Here is a 23007-nt window from a genome sequence, read left to right as displayed (position 1 = left end):
TTCGGTTAGTAGGTTTGCCAAGCTAGGCTAAGCTAAGCTAGCCGGTGTCTGTGCTGTTGCCAAGCTGCCGTAAACTGCGATGATCGTAGCCTGACATGAGGGGGAACACGTAGCTAACGTGAGTCGTTTCACATGATGGAGATGCCCGGTTCACACTAGCTTGCTAATAGTTGATGGGCGTGGGGGCTTTGCAGCCACGGACATTCTGATCGTAACCACAACCTCCTCCTGCTACTTGCTGAAGTTCCTTGCTGAAGATGAGGTAGTTGTTAGCTAGCAGCCACGGGCAACACACCGAATTGGTGGATACATACATGTCTACCTCTGATCCACGGCACGAGCCACGAAAGTGAAATCTCGCAGTTCATGTTTCGTCAGGAAGTCAGTGTGGCGTCTTTTATTCCATCTTGTTCGTATCTTTTCCAACACGAGAAGAGGAATATGTCCCGATATAACATATACAGCCTGTTAGACTGGGTCTACGGCGGCGTGGACCCGAAGTTTGAGGGCAACGGGGGGCCCGAGTGCGCCGCCTTCATCGCTCCGAAGCAGCGCCTCAGCGAGAGCCTGGTCATCCTCGTCGTCTCCCTGCTGGAGATCGGCGTGGCACTGAGGAAAATAAACTTGTCAAAGGAGCTCAAATGTGTGGGGAAAGACTGCGCCCGGACCAAGGAGGACAGTCTCGGGAAGAACCTGTTGCTGGTGGCCCTGTGCATGACTTTTGGAGTGGAGGTTGGATTCAAATTTGCGACCAAGACGTTGATCTATCTGCTGAATCCATGCCATGTCGTGACCATGGTTCAGGTGAGGATCACAAGACACTTTTAGAGCGGTCTTTTGCTTTGATTACGTGCGATTTGTGCGCGCACACACACACCCTGGATGGGTTGGTAACCGTGAGAACAGCATAACAAAACTTTCCCATCCAGACTGAGTCACAGTTAGCTAACAATACACTCGATAATTAATCTTAGATTTGACTTCGATGATGATGATGAACATGGTCGGACCCCACCCAACCTCTCATCCTGTGGTGAAACGCTGCCGTTGGTATTGAACAGTCACTGTTGCCTCACGACTTTCTGCTTCCTCACACAGTAACATCACATGAAAGTCACAGAACTTGAATCTGTAGAACACAATTGGCACAGGAGAATATCCAAATATAGGATTACCCTGTGCAGAATTACAGATTACCATATTATTGAAACACCCAAAGAGTGCAAACCTGGGCCAAAGTTTCCCCACAGTTTCAAGACTCATACCAAACACAGTAGCACAGGGTTTTCAAAGTGCAAGGATGAAAGGCTGCAAAGGAAATACTGACATATTAGTAGTGTTGTTTAAGTAAAGTTCATCCTGTCTCATAGGATAAACTGTTTTTTTTTGTTTCCCCTAACCTTTTCAGTTATGCTGCTCACAGTTAGACAGACAAATGTTTGGCAAGAAACGCAACCTCGGTGGAGGTGAAATATGCTTTAAACTTTTGATCTATGACTTCAAGAAAAGCCAAAAAAAACATTTAAGCATTCCTTTTGGGAAGAAAACGGTATGATACGCAGTTTATTATCAGACAAGAATCTTGTAAAGTTGGCTGCTGCAGTCTATTCATCGTTTCTGAAGCCATGTATTATGTTATTTCTTGACATGTGCTTTATAAAAACACAGACTCTTAGAAATAAGGGTTCCAAAAGGGTCCATCTACAAGGGCTGAGGTTCTACCTGGAACCATTTGCTTCTGAAAAACCCCTTCTTCGAGAAAAGGTTCTTGGTAACACTAATGGTTCCAGTAAGAACCATTTTGATCTAAAACCCTTTCCTGAATAAAGGGTTTTAAAAGAGTTCTTGGTGGAACCCTCCAAAAAGGGTTCCAGGTGGAACCTTAAAATCTGGAGCCAAAAAGGGTTCTCCTATGAGGACAAGCTGAAAAACCTTATATGGTTCAACTTAGTACTTTTATTTCTAAGAGTGTACCTGAGAGCACTTGCCTAGTTTTAGCCTTTTTTATTTTACTCCATCACTCTTATAGACAGGGGTCCAATCAAAACCTGCCGGTCATAAAACTATTGGTTATGTCTGGAGATGTGTGAACTGGGTGTAAAGCTGCACAGAAAGCCAGTAATTGAGTGATATAGCATCGGAAATAAAGTGGGTGATGTCTTTTGCCGTGTCGTCCTCCACGCTTTAAGGCTGAATCGCAGCCATTGCGCAGTTCTGTCCTGCAGAACTTGTGCGTCTGACCTTCACGGTGCATGATTGAACACCACGGGTCACGGTAACAGGGTCGCAGCCAACTGCGTTTTTAATGCATTGGATCATACACGAGAAATATGTATTGATGTTGATGGTATTTAACCTCGCATGGAGGTCCTGTGATAACCATTGTACATTGCTAAAATTACTGGCTGTAATGAAGAATTGACCGATGGCGGCCGACCAAGGTTGAGATATTATATGACACGAGGAACTGGAAAAGCGTATAATTGGTCGTCACACTCTCTCATTCTCTCACTTCTGAAAATTGCTAACAAGGAGGTGTTGTTTCTATCAGCAGAGCGGCTCCTGCAGGGAAAGGCTTCCAGGAGTTACTTATTACAGGGAAGAAGGCCAGGGACTTGCTGGAGCTTGAACTGTACGATAAAGTTAAAGTAGGTGAGACGGGAAGCATGTGCTTGGTTGGACGTTGGCAAAACCCAAAGCGGAGAATGAAAAGACACAACGTCATTCTGGTTACAGTTTACAGTTACGACCTAAAGCTCAAAAACAAACTGGGGGGGGGAGGTTTAGTGTAAATTTACACACACGAACTGCTGTTTTCTGAGCAGCTTGCTGAGACTTGCAGCTACACCCCTGCTAACGGACACACCCATGTCTGCAGCAGCTAGAGAACCATGTAGAGCAGGGGTGTCAAACTCATTTTCACTGAGGGCCACATCAGCATAATGTTTACCCTCAAAGGGCCAGATATAACTGTCATACAGATTAAATGTAATCAAATATAATGTAAAATAAAGGTAACTACTCTGTAACATATTGCTAAATAACTTTCTGTATTTCTTACTTATTAAATTTCACCCGTTGCGTCATGCATATTTGGTGCCGTCACTTTGCGGGTAACGCAATCGGCATGCATTGTGGGAAATGTAGTTTATGGTCAACGCACGCCTTAAAGCAGCATAGACCTATTTTAACACAGATTTTTAAGACCAATCAATCACTCGCGGGCCATATAAGATGACGTGGCGGGCCACATCTGGCCCCCGGGCCTTGAGTTTGACACGTGATGTAGAGTCAAGCAGGTCACATTACACTGTTACCTTCCATGCCCGATAATGTCATGTAGTTTTAGTACTTTTTTTTATTCAAGGTTCAGATTGTGATTACCCACTCTAAAGGCCACAGTATACTTGTCCGACTGCGTAATGCGTTATCTGACTGCGTAACCACAGAGACCCCTCGAGCCTTCATAGTTCTCCGTCATGGTGACGGATACGCACTGCAATTTTCCGCCCAATCAGTAGGGGTCGCTACGCAAGGTTGTTGTGCTTCTTGCTACAGTGAGCAATGGCGTCCCAGAGAGAAAGACTGTTGTTGTTGTTGCAGCTGAATAACATTGAAACAGTTTCTCACCCGAAATAAATATATTTCTGTGTCCCGGAACGCAGTTTTAAGATCATTTGAGGCGAGAAATTTGCTAAATTTAGAGTCTAAACATGTGGTTGGTGTATTAAGATATGACGTATTTATAGTAGCGACGTTGTCAGCTGTGATCAGCTCCGCCTCTGTGGGTGCTTGGTGTGCACTGTGGCCGGCACAGAGCAGCATTATATCGTCCTGTCCTGAGGACCAATCACAGCCCTTGCCATCTCCATTGTCCCTGAACAGAGTGACGGACACTTTCGTGCACCCAGAGACGACAGAGAGGGGTCGCCGTAACCTACGTAGAGCACTTTACGCAGAAGTATACATTGGGCTTAAGGGTATCTTGAATTTAGGCAGAATAAAGTGAATTTTATTCACTTGATTTATGTCCAGGGGTGATTGAAATGGAGCTGATCTGAAAATGGAATTGCATACATCTGTACTACACATTGAATTATTAATAAATAATCAATAATAAACACAGTCTACTCCAACTCTACATCTCTTTCTCGGTCATAGCTGCCTGGAAGCGGCGTTGCAGTAAATGAAAAATATGAATATTACATGAGAATGAATAACATATTTGGCATGTTTGTCATCATGCACAGAGTGGTGGAGTCCTTGCAAACATCAGAAACAACAGGTGAGCAATGGCCAAAGCAAGCAAGAAAGAGCCTCAGTTGGGGTTAATGGGTTCACGGTCTGATGACTGATGAGCTCATGTCTCGTATGTGACAACACGGATGTCTGTTATGTCTTCCTCCTCCGCATGGAACCGGAGTTGTAACATTAGTGCAATCATATTTGACTAATGTCCAACTGATCAATTAGATCAATTTACTTTCCTGTTACCGTCTCCTTAGAGTCTCATGGACTTGACTGGCGCTCCATAAACACAGGGATTAACGTCATCAAATACATAGTGTTCAAATGACTGATCACCTGCTACAGGTGTATCCACCTTTTAAATGCATGTTGATAAATGAGCTCTTATCAGACACACAACCACCTTATCAAGTGTACTTTCTTCTCATGTGGATCTCACAAGGAGTGAGACTGAAGATTGTGATTATTTAGATCATTTATGGTATAGGTCAGATTTGGTTCGTGATAAGTAGCATAAAACCACAGCAATAAACCTTCAGGACTTTGTCTGCAATATGCTGAGATTTTGCCTTTAAATGGAAGTACCATGCTCTTACAAAGCTACACTCAAACACAAAGTATCTGTACAGACGACAGTATCGGCATTATCATTACAGCCACATTTATCAGCAGATTGTTCTGCTGGGTTTTTCCCCCTCACATCCTGTGAGTTCATTATGTGGTTACAGTTGTGCGCTCGCTCGGGCAGAAATGAGGAAAATAATCGTTCAATATTTTGAGAAGATACAAAATGTGAAGGACGGTCAAGACTTTGCAGAACTGTATCCGTTAACGGGGGAAAGAAGTTTAGCGTTACGCTTCAGCCTGCTGCACCGCCGAATTAATTTAATCACGGTCGTGAATTTGATACAGAAGCTACCGTTAGAGTTAACTGTGTATTTAATGCTGCGGCAACAGTGTCAAGGCTGTTTTAACTCGGAACTGAGAAAAGACAACTTGATTTATGAGGAGCAAAGGAATTGCGTTTTATCCCATATCCAAAAACACAGAACAGTGTTCATATTGCTATTGTTTTTCCCACACAATATAAGCCCTGAGTGGGAAAATACCTGTGTTCTGGAATAAAACAAGAACACAAAGGATGTATCTTGCCCCTTTTAGTCAAGATCTTTTCAGTGTTTTACATTCCTATGGTGCAGAGTGTAAAGTAAATGGAGGAATCTGTGTTCGACTGCCTAAGTGCCTGTAATTTGATTTAAAAAAATTATCCCTTCTGACCCTTGCACCCCACAGGGAATTGTGTTACTAATCACCTGCTGCTAAGTTGCTAAGTGTTTAATAATTAAGTTTCAAATCATGTAAAACTCGTCAACGTCCTCTGCTCTGGAGGTACTGAACACACACCGGTTTATACACTTTAGTGGGCACCAAATTCCGCAAATGTTTGACACTGTTCGTCAGTGTTGGTGCATAATATAAACGGAAAGGTTCCGGTATAACACTTCCTGTTCAGCAAACATGTAGAGAGGTTCGCATTCACCTGCTTTGGTACCAACTAAAGTGTGTAACTTCACCAGTAATCAACATTCAGTGGGCGCCAAAGTCTGCAAACGTTTGACGCTGTTAGTCAGTGTTTGTGCAGAATATAAACGGAAATGCAAACATGTAGAGCGGTTCACATACACCTGATTTGGTCCCAACTAAAGTGTGCATGTGAGTCTGTTTTGTATTGACTAAAGGCTTAAGTGTAGGAGCAGGTGAAGTTACTCATGAGTGAACATGTTTTTAAATCTTTACACCATTTGAGGAGGAGTTATACTAACTGGAAAGAAGCTGTTTTCATTCTTTACTTCATAATCAATAATGTTCTCAACCACTTTTTTTCTACCATATGTTTGAAAAAGAGAAACTGCATTTGTTTCCCATGCACTTTTTTTAAGTTCGTAGTAGTCAACGCTGACTGTGCCATGTTCGAGCTGTCATCTTTTCCAAAACCCATGTTGGAAACAGTAACTTGAAGATATTCGTAACCACCCCTGCCCGTAAACACACAAGACGTTATGTATTAGTCAAGGTGGAACGCTTAACAGTTTTTGTTTCTAATGTTGTCGTCTGACTTCAAATGCAACTACAGTTAAAACAATGAGAGCAGCTGCACGGCTGCAGATGGCAGGAAATGCCAAACCCACAAAACACAGCACATCCTGATGCAGTAATAACACTGTGGGATTTGGTAGCTTATGAAATGACTCACACAGGAGATGCATTTATTTGAACAAAACTTTACAAATGTTTGCTTCTGGTAAATAATAAGTCAGTACTAAAACAAACCGTAGCAGTGTCAATACTAAGTTTAAGTTGTCTGACATTATATATAATACAGTAGCATTTCACTGGAGCTTCTTATTTTCTTAATTTTTTGTCAACTTTACTCGGATTTAATCTGTGATTTTTAGAGAAACACAACATTTACTGGTGAAGTTGCATGTTCCCTTCACTACCAAGTGTGTTGGGCTGAACAATTAATCAAAATTTTATTGAAATCGCAATACACCCAACTGCAATTTTCAAATCGCAAATCGAGGCGCAATATTTTTTAAAGCCAAAATGTGTCAAAATATATTTTTCCATTAAAGGCGCCATATGTAAGAATGTGACCAAAAAGCTAACTACACTCAAATTCAAAATACCAAGGTCATTTAGGTTTCGTTTTCTCCGCCATTGTAGCTCAGACGTAACTGGCAATCCGTGGTTGCTCGGCAGCTGAGACTCTACTGACTGCAAGGATTGGTAGTCGCCGGTAGGTGGCGCCACATGCCAAAACATGATTTGCGGTCCGCTAAATATCTGGAGGAGCTGAACACACATTGGTTTCTACACTTTAGTAGGGACCAAAGACTGCAAACGCTTGACACTGTTCATCGATGTTCGTACAGAATATAAACGGAAATGTTCCGGTATAACACTTCCTGTTCAGCAAACATGTAGAGAGGTTCACATTCACCTGCTTTGGTCCCAACTAAAGTGTGTAACTTCAAGTTGCATGTTCCAGTTGAACATCCGTCGCCTCTCCCTTCGCTACCAAGTGTGTTGAGAACCTATGTATCGAAATATATTATTAACTTGTGAAATGTGTTCCTTTGTGCTTTTAATTACAGGCGTAAACACTGGGAGCACCTGACACATTCAAGCTGTTAACATGATAATACAGTTTCTCATTTCTCTTTGTTCTTTCCTCCTCAGATCTTCCTGCTGGCCTGCCCTCCAGGTAAAACCGCCATGGTTGTATTCCGGTGAGTATATTTACCTCTGACCCAAGTCTTTGTTATACTTTGTGAAACAGAACTATTTGTCATACATAATTATAGGGCCTCGAGTCATCACCATTCTCCATTTCAGCCTATTGTACCCATCATGATTGCAAATCTGGAATACAAGATGTTGAATTAAATGTGCCTCCCTGATTGCAATTAGAAGAACAATTCTGGAGAGCGAAATGTGTTTTTTTTTTGTACAGTTTTATCGTAATGAATTAACTGGGCTTTATGGGCTTCTCTCCTCAATGACTACTCTGGTCTTGGAAGTTAATTATTCAGGAGAAATGGTTCTGTGTCTTTGCCAGAGGGGAACTCTGGGATGTGGGTTTTTACGCAAAAAACAAATGCAAACAAACAGGGTCACTTTCACTTTACCAGAGCCCATGGGAGTCTGTAGTCTGTAGTTTTATCTGAAATGGACATAAAGTACCCAGCTAAAAATAAAAATAGAGCCTCCATTATATGAACGACTCATCGTTTTGGGAAAACAGCTAAGTGAGCCAGTTCAGAGAAGACATATTTATCCACCCTATGAACGCACTGCACTTGTCATTGATATTTCCATTGAGAAATTGTACATTTATTTCTATCCTTGTTTTTGGTGTTTGGATAAATGTTGCATTTTATATTCATCTGGATAAAAATAAAAATGGAAGTTGGAACATACTTTGTGCCATAAATGGTTCAAACACAGACACTGGCTCGCTCTGAAAACATGGCTGCCATCAGGGACAAACTAAATTTAGGGAAAACTGATTTTAGCAAGTTAACAAGAGGCTCACCTCGTAAAATCTGCATTGTCCGATTTCCTGTGTCGGACGTCATAACATTTGCTCAGTTTGTTTGGAACCTTGCCAGAGCACCAGGTACTACCCCTAATGGAAAATTAAAAACAAAACTGAGCCGAGTCGCGTAGGAACTATATTGAGGAAAAGCGCCATATGGTATCTTATGGTACAATAGTTAACATAGTTGCAATACAAGAATGCAACTGATGTGCTGTACAGAGAGTTAAACTATAAGCACAATAGAAAACTATTGCTAATTTTCAACTTTTGTCCCTAGTTGGGGACGCCTGAAAAACTGAAAACTGTAAATTATTTACCGTCCTAGACCAAAGTCCATGAAGAAATTTATCTTATGTGGTGACACAGGAGCTGCTGGTCTGCTACTACTACACACCTCACAAACAACACATTTTAATTTACTGATGGATGCAGCAGTTGATGAATGACTCTTGTGTGCCTTCATGTAAAATTGTGGCATTTTAAGGACTTTGCTGCAGTAGAGAGTGAGCAGTGTAGAAAGTTCAGTTTCTAGTTTCTAGTCAGAAAAGACTAACGGCTAAACCAGGGGTCGGCAACCTTTACAATCAAAGGAGCCATTTTTGGCCCCTCTCCCCGAAACAAAATTCATCTGGAGCCGCAAAACCTATTTGACCCTTAAAATGAAGATAACGCAGACCCCAAAATTGAAAATTTCAGGTAAAAATGGGGCATTCTGAGGTTTTTTGAAGGACCATTATGGTGACTCATGAAGTAAGGGCAAGTAACTCAAAATGAAAAAAAATTGAAAAACCGAAATTAATTATTGTGCCAATTTTGTAACATTTAATTTATTTTTGTTTAATTTTTTTAAATCTAACTTGTTGTTATGGCTGGGACTGTGTGTACTGACATCACTAAAGTCAAGGCATTGCAATTATAGAGGGTGCCCCTCATCTGGTGCGGGCCTTTTTTCTATGCACAGTTTTATCCACACATCCATATATGACACATACATAATGATCTTTATGACGAGGATCGATTAAGAGCGCACTTTTCATTGTTTTTACTCCGTGGTCTCAATCTTTCTTTAGAAGATGCTTTAGCGCTGTAATTAAGGGAATAACGGATGCATCAGGTGAGCGGATCTCTTTAGTTAACTGCTCAAAGGCAGAGAGAGAAGAGAATGTCGCAGGGAGTTGCGCGCTGCAGCTGCAGCCAAGTTTCGCTTTTGCGCAAAGAGACTTTCCAGCATTTAATAGGTGATGATCCACCGTGTACTCACATCTTGTTGGAATCTTGTGGTGTTCCAAACTGATCTTGGACAGACTCTAAGCGGGTATAGACAGGCGCGTGATGGCAAAAACTACATCCAGCATGCGTCTGTCTATACCCGCGCATCATCACGACATCGTTTCGGTGGTTACCGGGGGAACAATAGGGCGTATTTAGGGCGTCTAATGTCCCCAGGACGCCCTGCTGGCTAAAAGCCTGCTGTCCACACAGCTGTGACCATCACGAGTGGGGAAAATGCTAAAAAAAAGCTTCTAGTGAGCTATAAATGAAAAATAATTAAAAAAAAAAAAAAAAATTCAAAGCTGTAGGGAGCCACTGCAGAGGGGCTTAAGAGCCGCATGCGGCTCCAGAGCCGCGGGTTGCCGACCCCTGTAGTGATGGGATCGGCAGTTCATTTGCGTGTACTGAATCACTTGAATCAGTTCATTAAAATGATTCGTTCAAAAGATTTGTTTACCGAATTGTTCAGTTCTAAGCAGGAGCCCAGTGCCCCGCTACGTGACTCACCTCCTCCCTGAGTGCAGTACGTGCGCGCCGCGGGTCATAGAGTGAGTGAGTGACAGCGCGGACGAGATTCATGTCCTCAGCGTCGATTCACCTCCTCCCTGTGTGTCAGTTCGTCTCTCAGCGTCAGTTCACCTCCTCTGTGTGTCAGTTCGTACCTCAGTGTCAGTACACCAGTTCTCTGTGTGTCAGTTCACCTCCTTTCTGTTCTCTCAGTTCGTTCGTACGCGCGAATCATGAGTGAGTCAGTGTACTGACAGTGTACGAATCACAGCAGCACGGCCGGGCAGACACAAGTCACAGTCACTCCCTCTCCCTCCCCGCTCGGCGCTCGGCGCACGTTGGCTGGCGTAGTTTGCCGAAGATTCACGCGTGAGTGACGGCGACGGCGTCAGCGAATGACTTCACGAGTGATTCACAGGACCCGGCAGTTCCACTCCCGGCCGCCACGCTCGCTGCTGAGCTCAACTGAACTAAAAATGGAACGAATCACTTCATGAAGTGATCCCATTCAGTTCGTTCACTCAAATGATTCGTACTTTCAAACGAATCACTCCTGACCAACACAACACTAGACCCCTGGGCTAAACAGATAACCATAGGCTTCAGAGGTCATGGAATTCATGACCTCTTCTAGGATGTGATACATGAAATACTGTTGTCATTTTAAAGTATTTCTAACTTTTTAATCATTTAAATCTTTATATTTGGGACTCTGGAGGCCCTATGAAGTGCGAAAAAAGATGACTCACTTATGTTTTTGTGGTCCTCCTCAGTCTAAGTACAGGAGATAACACGTGATGTTGACTTCCGCACTCACTGGGGCGTCACAATGCGCTAAATTCCTGGAATTGTTGTCTCGCGGAGCTCCGCTTTGTCCCTAAAAAAACGCGAGAGTGCTGCTAAGGGCAATAGTATCCGGAAATCTGCAAAGTGTTTCTATTCTTGGCTCCACAGTGCAGCACAGAGTTCTACACAAACTTCCAGCCTCAGAGGATTTTACGTGTCCAGTGGATACAATTTATATATGACGGCAATGTGCCGCGGCTAGAGTCGGCAAATGATGGCTTTTCCAAATGCTAACTGGCGTTAGCTCCCAATAGCCCTTTGTGGTTCATTTCCTGTCTCATTTGCATTTAAAGAGACAGGCACTCAAAACCGAGTGTTCTGAACAGGGCTGTTTTGGCAGAGCGATTGAACTGCTGTGGTGCTTCGTCCTTAAGTTATTTTGACCAAAGCATGTCACAGACATGTTCATTAGGACACTAGGGAACTAGGTTAACTTGGAGAAATAGGGTATAATATGGCTCTTTTAATACAGCTGTAAACTGTAATCTATTAGCAGCTTAACTGAAAGGAACAGCAACTGCTGTAAATGTACGCATATGGACAAAGAATTATAATTTATTATTATTAATATTTTATAGTGTTGGAAAATCCCTGTTTCTTTCCACAGTACAACAGCATTAGATTCACTTCTTCTCCATCCAAGTATTGATTGTGACAGAGAGTAGACTTGCAAATACGAGAACTGAGAACAGAGAAAAAAACACTGGCCAAAGAGTGCAAATGATCAATAAACGTGGTGAATTTTTTTGAATGAAGCGGACAGTTTTCCCGAAAAACCGTTGTAGGGCTTTCAGAGCGACAGTCGGGCTTATCTGAACTGACACTTCTACACCGCTCTGCTGTTTTGTCAGTGACCTCAGCTGTCACAACAGCTCATTTGACAAAAAAAAGGAGCGGTCAGACGTGTTGATGTAGGTCCCTCACTTTGACACATTAACTTCTGAGTTTTTATAGACGGTGGCTCCTGAAATAGGTCGTGGTTAGAGAGAGACCACATTTATACTCATTTAACCGTAACCCAATTCCCAATGGAAGATGGAGGCAGCTGCAGAGTGTTTGAACTAAAGACGAAAATCAATCTAAACCATATTAATTATGATGGATTTGGTCTGATTTGTGAGTCGTAGCAGTGTCGAGATTTTCACTACATTATATGCATGTATGGTACATTCAGCCGCGTTACTACCGATTGGAATGATCTGGTTTGGTACAGTACGGCATGTATTCCATTTTTTGGGCACCCTTTTCTTGGGGTACCAGAGTAAAATAGTACAGTTTGGTCAGGCTGGAGCTGGTACGGTTCAACACTGAAGAAAAGACTGAGAGCCAATGACGTATAAAGGCGCCAGGGAGGGCTTCACTTATTGTTGAACCTCCTCTGCAATGTCCTCCACCTGTTCCTCTCTGCTTATCATCGCTAATCACTCAAGAATATATGACAGGAATGCAATGAAATGTGGAACGTGATAAAAAAAAAATGATAAAACCTTCCTCATAATCTCGAATACGGTGGAGGGAGTCAGGCTTATCAGGTTTTCTTGAAAATATTCCACCTCACAGTTGGAGCACGGCTCGACTCTATTAGTTTAGTTTTTTTCTCTGTATTACATTAGCGATGGTACCTGGTACCTTTTTAGTACCAGCACCTTTGGAGGTTCCAAGCGAGCTAAATGTAATGTCGACCTACTACTGGCCACTGAAACCCCTACCAGGCGAATTGTATCTATGGTGTTGGACTATGTGAGTAAACTTGACATGTGTAATCACTGGGTCATAAGAGTCATGAACACGACGACACCAAACCAAACAATCCCGAACAGTGGATCGGTAAAAAAAAAAGACGGAAAAATCCAGAAAACATGCATTAATCTCCCTTTATCTTATCTTTAGTGAGCTAAATGCACTGATTTGTATCTATAGACTTTGGTGCAGGATGGTGAATGTTTAAAGCTCCCATATTGTGGTCTTATCGCACGTATATGTGAGTTATAGAGGTCTACTAACTTGTTTTTATGGTCAAAAACCTCCTAGTTGCTGGAAACGAGCCTATAAAAATCTCTCCTCACTGAAGCTCTAGTCAGCCACGCTGTTTCAGACTGAAATCTCACACCCAGAAGACAGACTGTTGTGTTGTGATTGGCCAGCCAACGAGAGCTTTCTCAACTGTCTTGTGATTGGCCAATACCTGGAAGTGACGTGATTAGCACACCAGCTCTCAGAAGCGCAGCTCCCCCCTCTGGAACGGTGGATGCACTGCTGCTCATTATCAAAACATTGTTTTAACAATGTTTAAAAATAGTTTCGTCACGACTCCCCGCCACAGTCCTTTTTTACGACTTTGACCCGGAGTCAGAAGACGCTGTCGCAAGTGAGACATCTCCACAACGGACTTTATTCTTCTTCTGCAGTACAATGTACGCAACCGGATGCGTAAAATGCTGGTTGCGTAACGAGAACAGGTTTTTTTCAGAGATCTCACTGAGCCCGAGATTACAATACAACACAGCGTTCTCAGCAATGGCGGAACTGTTTGTTTCGAACATTCAGGGCTTCATAAACGAGGTAATGGCGCAGATGCACACCAAAAAAACAGCGTTAATTGGTACTTCCGGTCTAGGTCCGTTTTAACAAACTTCAGTATCTAGCCAGGAAACTCTGTCTAACAGTGAGGTAAAGTGAAGCGGCAAATGTATTCTTGAGAAATGATAGGTGGGAAAGCAGATTTCATTTGTCCCTGCTGGCTGCCATGAGAGTATTGTTCATATCTCAAGCTGTTTCCTGGCTCACCAAACACTGTCAGTACCTCCAACCTACCTAAACTATCCCTTAAATGTCTCATGTTTGTTAATATTATCATCATCATCTATTTCTCCTGTGTGTTCTCAGGCTGCAGGTCCACATGTTGAATGGTGCTTTACTGGCTTTAGTATTCCCTGTAGTCAACACTCGACTGGTAAGTAACAGGAAGTAACTGCTGCAAATTTGATCTCAGTGTTCTGCAGGCCTGTGTTCTGTTTCTGAAATGGACAAAAATTCTCATCATTATCCACACACTTCATCTTTTTCTGACAGCTCAACACGACTGAAAGTGCTCTGCCTTTAGCTTTGGTGCAATTTAAGAGACTCAGCTGTGGCGTTTCATCTTCTTCTTGTCAGAAGAATGAGATGTTTAAATAAATCGAGCTCTACTGGAGCGTGAATCTGTAGAACAAATTCTGACGTGTATAAGACGCAGTGTTGGACCCAAGTGGCATAAACTGTGAGTTTGATCGATGATCGAATTTTGCTTCTTTTAGTGAAGTTTGGACAGAAAAAAAAATCTGTTCTAATATGATGATTGAAGTTCTCGCTGCGCAAATGTCAGCTCGTGCTTTAAAAAAAAGATTTCACAGCAGAAACGGTAAACAAAAGAGTCAGATCGTCATAAATCTCCTTTTACAAACTCGATTTGCAGGGAAGTTTTCTCAAAGTGCAATAAAAACAAAAATCTGTAATTTGTTCAATCGGTTGAACCTTTATTTAAATGATAAAAGACGAAAGGATAGATTTTCAGTGTATTTTGCAAACATAACACTGGTTATACAAGTCATTCTGTTCTGGAAGGTTCCACATTAAGCAGGTTAAACAGTAACGGGTTAGAACATGAAAACTGTGTATAAATGGATCATGAGTTCTCTTTTTTTGGGGGGGGGGAAATTTCATAAGAGAATCAGTTCAAGGACAACAAGTCTTTTAACATCTCCAGTATATAATACTGTGAAAGGATTCAGAATCCTGTTGTGTAAAGGCCCAGGGCAGAAACTGCTGCTGAATGTGTGTGTGAATATTGAGCCCTCAGGCGCTATTGTAACGTTTTTTCAGGTAAAAAATACTTGGAGCGGAACATTACAAGCTTGGTTGATTTTTCACCGTAAACATCCATCCATCGTCCACCGCTTTATCCCCACTGTTGTGGCCCCTCTCCCTAGCGTTCCTCCAACAGCGCTATTCTCCGCGAAATGTCTAAAATAACACCGTCGCTGCATCGATCTCATAGCGAGACTTGACTTCCTGATTCTGGAGATCTTGTAAAGTTGGTTTTTCCACCAACAGAGGGATTAAGAGCAGTGGAGACGACCCCCAGTCTCCCAGCAACAAGACATTTAACCATCACAATGAGTCAGAAGCTTCGTTTGTTTAATAACGGCTCAAGTGAATTACCTTTCTGAAAATAGGGTTTGTGACCACTAAGTTAAACCTTAAATATGAGTCATATTATGCCAGGACTGTTGCTAAACCAGTCCATTTGTTAACTTGTTACTCTCGTGATTTCCTTTCACTGGTCGTAGAATTGTGGCTGAAGAAGAGTCAAAAGCAAATCTGACTTCCTCTCTCTCTCGAGCCCGTTTTTATTCACGTACTGAAACTGAAATGAATGTGAAGTCGCTGAAATGAATAACGTCACATCTTAACTCGCACCCCCACTTTCTGGATGAATCTGATCCTCCAAACCTGGAGAGTTTCAGTTACGCATTCGGGAGCTTTGTCTGAAAGACGAGAGGTTTGCGGCTCATTTTCTAAACGGACAAAGAGCAGTTTGACCTACTTCTTATCGGAATACAATGGGTGTACCATTAAGCCCTCCACGTAGAGCACTTTGCGCATTTGAAAAAGTTGACACCAATGGCATCGTAAAGAATGTATGTGAACGAAAATGGTACATGTGAGGCTTCTTATGAAATAAAAACACTGACCTGCTCTTGAAAGAAAGAAATTTACACAAAATAGATAAAATAGCATTATAAATGACAGTACTACCATAATAACAACATAATACAATATGGCCTGAGTCTACACATATCTTAACTGTGTGTTGTTCATTTTTTTTCTCCACAGCTGCCTTTTGAGAAGGAGATCTACTACATCCAGCACTCCATGCTCTACCTGGTGCCTCTTTACCTTTTCCGGAAAGGAGGTAGGCGTCGATCTCGTTTCCGCGTGTTGTTGACATGACCTTGACATAATGCTTACTCGGCGAGGTTACTGTATACTCCCGACGCGTCCCATTTCATCTCCGTGTGTTTATTCTAAACATATTTATGTTGTGTGGTTGTGGGATGACTGAAGAAGGACGTGTAAGAAGTCACGTCGCTCTACCGTGTTTTACTTTGACCTTTGGAAAACGCCTAAAGTGCTGTGCATGTAATAACTATAGGTCACTGTAGAGTGTGTCTGCAGGAGGCTGTATATCAGAGTTGTTGGGGGTTATCAATATTTCATAGTAGTTCAGAATATTTTTGACTTTGGTTTGTACCACCTATCAAAGTCAGTCATTTTATTATGAAAATAAATACAGACAAAAACTTGTATGAATGATTTAGTTCAGATTTTCTGAAGGGTGTGTTCCTGAGATAATGACACAATAGCCCCAAACCAAATTCCATAGAGAAAATCAGCGATTTTTACATAATAGGAACATAAGCGTTGTCAATCATCTGCTGCTTCCACAAGTAAGAACAGTGTGTTATTTTCTTACTGCGTTTCAAAGGTGTTTTGTTCGGATTTGCCTCAGTGACACAATCTTACTCAACGACTGTGTTCCAGTGAGCTAAAAACGACAATTTTCTCTATGGAGTTTGGTGTGAGTCATCGAAACTTCGTTTTGCAGGCGTTTAACAGCGAGTCAAAGTTTCAAACGTATTCTTTGGATATCACGGAATTAAGTGAGCATAGATTTTATTCTGTAAGTGGGTAAAATGTGCTTTCCTTGCTGGCAGCCATGTTTTCAGTGACATAGTTTCTCTGTGTCTCGATAGTCAAGGCTGCAAGTGTGGATTTGTCATGGGCTGTCGCAGTTTGTGAAGGATGCATTTGTGTATCCTTCGTGGCCGCCAACCATATCCCAGAATTCTTTGCGCACCACCGGCAGAGCACTATTTTAAAAGCTTTAGGATTATTTTTTTTTGTAAACCACACAACATGACACAAATCTGACTTCCGTCTCTTTCAAGTGTGCAGCCTGTGCGTCTCAAACTGCTTCCTGGATGGTGCATAAAGTCAGTACCTCATGCAACCACACTTCTGAACTTACGTACTGTATTTTTATATAGTATTATATATATATTAAATTTACATCCACATGACAGTCGATGCATGTACAACATTCCCAGCTGCTCATGTGTCATTAGAGTCACCTTAAGGCAAACAGCAGGAGAGGACAGATGTTGGATGGATGCACCGGGGCAGCCCCCAGAAGGCAACTGTGTTGTAAAATGTAAATGTATGTTAACTAGGACATAGGTTGAAATAGATTTAGTAGTATGTGTAATGCGTATGTTGTTGAGGTTCATACAAAATCCAGATTTTCAGATCTGGAGTTGACAAGAAGTTAAAGTACACGTCAAAGACAATATCCAGGGTGTAGCACAGGAATGCAAAGAAAAGCCCCATTGTTCATCAGTAACATAACACTGCAGGTGAATGAAAGGAGATATTCGTGTTCCTGATTTCACTGACCAGTGGGTCCACATTTGATATTTTCCCTCTTTGAATTACTGTAGCAGAAGTATATGAAACAGGAAAAACCAGTTTGACGCCACTTTCCGTTACTGGTCCTCAGAACATTTCCTCTCTTGTTTTAGCTTGTGTGTAACAGGGAAGTATGGGACTGTATGGCAATAGCATTCGGTTCAGTAGTATTGTGTTTTGCCGAATGTGACGCAAATACAACGTACAATGTGGTACAAGGAAAACAGCAATTCATACATTTAGGTGATAGTTATAATATATTCCATTTCACCAAAGTCTTACACACTAATATGTATGTGTGATATTTAATAGATGTCTTGTTATTTTCCGTTTTCTGGTCAGATTTAGCCCCCCCCCCCCAAATTGAACATTACCCATCTGGTGATGCTGTCAACATCCTGTCAGCCATTACCCTGGCTTGCACGAAAGCATTTATTGTACATCAATCACTATAAAATAAAATTAAAAAAAACATTTCAGGAAACCATTTTAATCAGAGTAGTGTCAGACCATGACGAGTGTTTGATCTGTATTTTCATATAGCCCTGTCCTGTCCTGGGAAAATATAGCTCAAGGTTTAATCTAACAAGCAGCAGGATTTCTGGACTGTGCTGAATGAAATGTAATGAGTCATTTTTTGCTGCTGCTGCTGCTGTATTTTGTTTTATTCAACTACAAGGTGAAACTACACCTGAAAGAAAGTGTTGAAGGAGCTAATAAGTCAAGATCATGGTCAAGATGGACCCATCTGGACGTGAATGCACCATAGTTTGAAACCGTTTCTGCACATCCAGACTTAAACACTGGCCTGGAGTTTTCTTGGAGCCTTCAGGGTTGTTTTTCAGTTTTTAGGGTTTAGTCGTTTAGTTTAGTTTTTAGGCTGGAGTCGTCTGGATGTTGGATAAGTCTTGAAAGTCCTCAAAAAGCCCTCTGTAGCTGTTGGGACTTGCTAACATATCTTCACAATCTGAATCACGTTTGAGTGCCTGATGTTTGTCTCTGCAGGTGTTTACAAGCCCGAGCCTCTCGGAGACATGTGGTGGGCGCTCCTCTCCACCGGCCTCCTCTTCCTCTATCACTTCCTCTTCCTGCAGCTCCTTGGCCTGGTAAGATAGAGCCCTCTGCTGGCCATGAATTGACACTTCACTATGTGACATTATTTCACCAGCATCTCATACAGCATCACTTCTGTTATTTCTAAGGAGAATGATGAGCAGTTAAATCAAACCCAAGTGTGGTCAGCAAACATGAATACATTGATTTATAATCCAACACTTCACAGCTGCTTTCCCTTCCTTCTGTCCTTCTTTCATTCCTTCCTTGCTTATTTACTAACTTTTCCTTCTTTCCTTCCTTACTTACTTTTCCTTCCTTACTTACTTATTTACTTACTTTTCCTTCCTTACTTACTTGCATTTCCTTATGTACTTATTTACTTACTTTTCCTTCCTTACTTACTGACTTACTTCCTTCCTTACTTACTTATTTACTTACTTACTCACTCCTTTCCCTCCTAACTGACTTACTTACTAACTTATTTACTTATCTTTACTTCCTTCCTTACTCACTTATTTATTTACTTTTTTGAAGGATCCTTACGTTCTTCCATATTTACTCTCTTGTCTGTCCTTCCTTCCTTTTTGCTTATTTCCTTCCTTACCTACTTATTATATCCGCGAGAAACACGCGCGGATATTATGGAATCGGTCTCGCGCGTCCGCGTCGTCTTCCGCGTCCGCAGATTTTAGCCGTTAACTCGATAACTGGAAAGGCGTTTGAGATTAAATTTTCTTATTTTTTTTATGGGTCACATACCCCCTGTAGATGGTCCCTATTGATTTTGAGCTGTCTACCATTATTATTAATTAGTTAATTAATTAATTAAAGATATAAAAACCATATTTTCGCCTGTATCTTCCAAAGTATTGCAGGTATTGGCTTCAAATTTTGCATGGGCATCACATACCACCTGAGAATTATCCCTATCTTTGTACCTTTATTATTAATTAGCAAATTAATTTATTTATTATGCTAAAAACACATTTTTGGCTTTATCTTCCAGACTGATGGAGATATTGCCTTCAAATTTTGTACAATGATTCATGTAACAACTATCTACAAGTACAATCATTATTACTTTGGCTATGATTGGTAATAGTTACATAATAAGTTAACTGGTTAACTTATTAGTGAACACAGAAAAAATAGTTAAGGCATTTTTTCTTTATTATTGAGCTCATTTGGACACATTGAGGATATCATGGGTTTATTTAGCACTTATTCATAATATTTATTACATTATAATATAAATGTATTAATTATCATATAAAAAATATTCAAGCCTCCATTTCTTTATTAATGCATTGAATGGAAAGTTTGAACATATTGTAGCTTTTTCATGAAATTTCATAAACATAGTGTGTTTTTTCATGACATTTGGACACTTTGAAGATATGGCAGGTGTGGTTAGCATTTTAATATTCATAATATTTAACAAGGTATAATAGGTTAACTAGTTTTATGAAAAACTAGAGAGAAATTTATGAGTTCAGGTATTCTGTGTTCAATATCCAGTTTATATGGATACTTTGAACATGTATAAAGTGTAGTCAGCATTATATCATAATATTTAACAGTTATTTTGTTGAATTTATTAATAATTAATTAAAACAGTTAGTGGCAGGTGCGAGTGCGTATACTTTGGGTATATTGGAAAGTTGAGGATTGGACAAGTTCGCGGATATACCCCTTGCTGTCGTGTCGGCCCCCGACAGCGTAGGGTAGTTTACTTACTTAACCATCCTTCCTTCCTTATTTCCTTACTTCCTTACTTTTAACTTACTTACTTACTTTTCCTTCCTTCCTTACTCACTTATTTACATACTTTTTTGTCCTTTCTTCCTTCCTTACTCAGTTATTTAGTTACTTTTCCTTACTTACTTATTTACTTACTTTTCCTTCTTTCCTTCCTTCCTTACTGACTTATTTACTTACTTACTTTTCCTCTGTTCCTTCATTCCTCCCTCCCTTCCTCCCTCCCTTCCTTCCTTCCTTGCATATATAACCATGTAAGCTGCTTCTTTCTAACCTGACCCTGCGTTTCTCGTGTTTCCCACACAGGCGACTGAAGTCAACCTGAACAACATGCTATGTCCGGCCGTGTCTGACCCGTTTTACGGCCAGTGGTACCGTGTGTGGGCGACCGGTCACCAGACGATGCTGACCCTGGTCCACGGGAAGCTCCTCACGCTGCTGTCGCACTACACCGGCTCCGTGTGCAGATACTTCCTGGACGCTCTGCGTCTGCGCGGCAAGAAAGTGGACTGAACGTTGATTTGACACAGACTTGACCTTTCACTCTTTAACGCCTGCTCGTGCGGTTCCTTTTTGTTTTTTTTAAACATTTTAATGCATCTTTTAAAAATGTAACCGTCTTGTTTTACTGAAACACGTGAGCTGTTCAGGGCCAGTGAATCAATGTGTCACTGTTTTTAATGTTAGAGTCTTCTGCTTGCATCCATTACATACAGTACCTGCGTGGGGGGAAAAAAAACGTAGTAGGCATTTTTTTTAGGCTGGTAGTTGGCAGTTAGCATGGTGGAGTCACATCCAGATCAAGCCTTTTTCTTTCTTTTCTATTTTGGTTTTTATGAGCAGAAATCTGTACGTATATTTGCGTGGGTCGATTTCTCACACTGCCTTTTTTGGAACCAGGAAATCACTGATCTGCAATTTCACTTGTTTGTGAAGTAGTTATGCTTATGTATCTATGTTATGTTAGTGATGCCGCCATTTTATTTGTTTTATTATAGAATGTGGCCTGCTGTAAATATCATTGCTTGTTTGTTTTGTTTTTTTGTTTGACACGTATGATCACGTCTCCGTGTAGTTGTGACTGAAAAACAAAATCGTATTTATCTCGTCCCTCTGTTTTCACTCGATTACACACACGCGTCGCATTTGTTAGGAATTCATGTATTCACTTAGTGGCCTCTTCATGTTTCTGTCTGCAGCCATTTTCCCCCTCCCATCATTCCAGGAGACACAGGATTTACTACATACTGGGATTATGAGGGAATGGATGGCTCTACACTGGGACGTTGTTATGACCTCTGTCAAAGAGGTTGGACTTTTTTTTGTTTTTTATTGGACAATTTTGGATGAATGTGTGCAGATGATGGCAAAATGCGTCTCTGTGCTGGGTTAACGCTAATCGCGACACTTGAAGACAAATTTTTATTGGTCGAGATCCTGCACTGAATCCTGAATTCACCATTCCACCACTGCAATCCACATCTGCAACGAGACACACGTCAGTTTCAGAAAAAAGACGGAAAAAAAACATTGGATGATCTGCATGAGGTCACTTTGAGTCATCAGTTGACTCTCCATTAGGAAAAAAAAAAATAACTATAATGCTGTAATTTGTAATATGTTAGTCTGGTTGTAGCATTTCATATATAAGGGACGTGTTTGTCTTAACTGTAGCATATTCTGTACTTCACTGTTAAGAAGGGATAGGACACACTTTTGTATTTTTCATCAGTTCATGCGTATGTGCTGTGTTGACAATTAAAGTGAACCAGTTCTCATGTAAATGTGACAATTTTTTTCTTTTTTTTACATTAAAAACTGCAGTTTTAAATATCTATATAAATATCTATCTTATTTCGTTACCACTTCCACAGTAAACGGCTCGACCAGTGACTCTTAAAAGGACCAACGCACCTGATTCAAATAAATGGGTCGCTTCAGCAGAGCTTACTGACGAGCTGACCGTTTGAATCAGGTGTGTTTGAGCAGGAAAACGTCTAAAACATGCAGGGCCAGGAGTGAGAAACCCTGATATACAGCAATAACAAGGCAATCTGAGATGCCAGACTTCACCCCATTCACACGACAAGCCTCTGTTGGTCATATTGGCAAGCAGGGCCGGCCCAAGCCTCCATGGGGCCCTAAGCAAAATTAGATTTTGGGGCCCTCTGTTACTGCCAATAATAATGATTATTGATCATTCACACACCTACGATACTAAAGGTATTCTTCTTATTATACTCTGTCATGAATACGAATACAATTGTAAAACTAAATGTGAGAACTTTTTGTTGCATGGAAGCAGACACCAGATTAACAAACTCACAGAAAAATAGATAACATAAACAAACACTTAAATAATACTGTAAATCAACAGAGGCACCCGGAACAAGGTAATAAAAATGGTTTATATATAAAATATAAAGTTAAATAATCACATCTGACAACTATGTAAAAACTGTGAAAAAGATTTGGTAAAAATGGGGAGAGAAATTCTAAATAAACTACAGCAATCCAAACGTTTTTTGTTTTTTTTAAGTTAATTGCTCTTGGGGCCCTCTAGTGGTCACGGGGCCCTAAGCAGCGGCTTAGTGCGCTTATGCCTTGGGCCGGCCCTGTTGGCAAGTGCGAGAGTGGATTCATAACCACAACCACACACCGAGCTACTAAAAACAATACTTCACTCCCTCTCCGTGGGGTAAAGTGAC

At 41.2% G+C, this 23007-nt stretch overlaps 1 protein-coding gene across 1 annotated transcript; it reads left to right on the top strand.

Moving 5' to 3' along the window:
- Positions 1–179: 179 nt before the first annotated feature.
- tmem164 (transmembrane protein 164) lies at positions 180–22001 on the top strand. The gene is made up of 6 exons (XM_083902349.1): positions 180–804; positions 7492–7541; positions 13865–13931; positions 15854–15932; positions 18491–18591; positions 20606–22001. The coding sequence occupies exons 1-6, from the start codon at positions 367–369 to the stop codon at positions 20810–20812; spliced, it is 942 nt and encodes a 313-aa protein (XP_083758475.1). The 5' UTR covers positions 180–366; the 3' UTR covers positions 20813–22001.
- The last annotated feature ends 1006 nt before the right edge of the window (positions 22002–23007 follow it).

This window comes from Microchirus variegatus, assembly GCF_963457635.1.
Source record: "Microchirus variegatus genome assembly, chromosome: 2".
Lineage (NCBI taxonomy): Eukaryota > Metazoa > Chordata > Actinopteri > Pleuronectiformes > Soleidae > Microchirus > Microchirus variegatus.
Note: the sequence above shows the minus strand (reverse complement) of the source record. Positions and strands in the feature narration are given on the sequence as shown.

Coding starts and splice junctions, on each gene's coding strand:
- tmem164 (XM_083902349.1), top strand. CDS start 367: ATGTTTCGTCAGGAAGTCAGTGTGGCGTCTTTTATTCCATCTTGTTCG. Junction 7,542..13,864: donor ACCGCCATGGTTGTATTCCG/GTGAGTATATTT, acceptor GTGTGTTCTCAG/GCTGCAGGTCCACATGTTGA. Junction 15,933..18,490: donor TTACCTTTTCCGGAAAGGAG/GTAGGCGTCGAT, acceptor TTGTCTCTGCAG/GTGTTTACAAGCCCGAGCCT.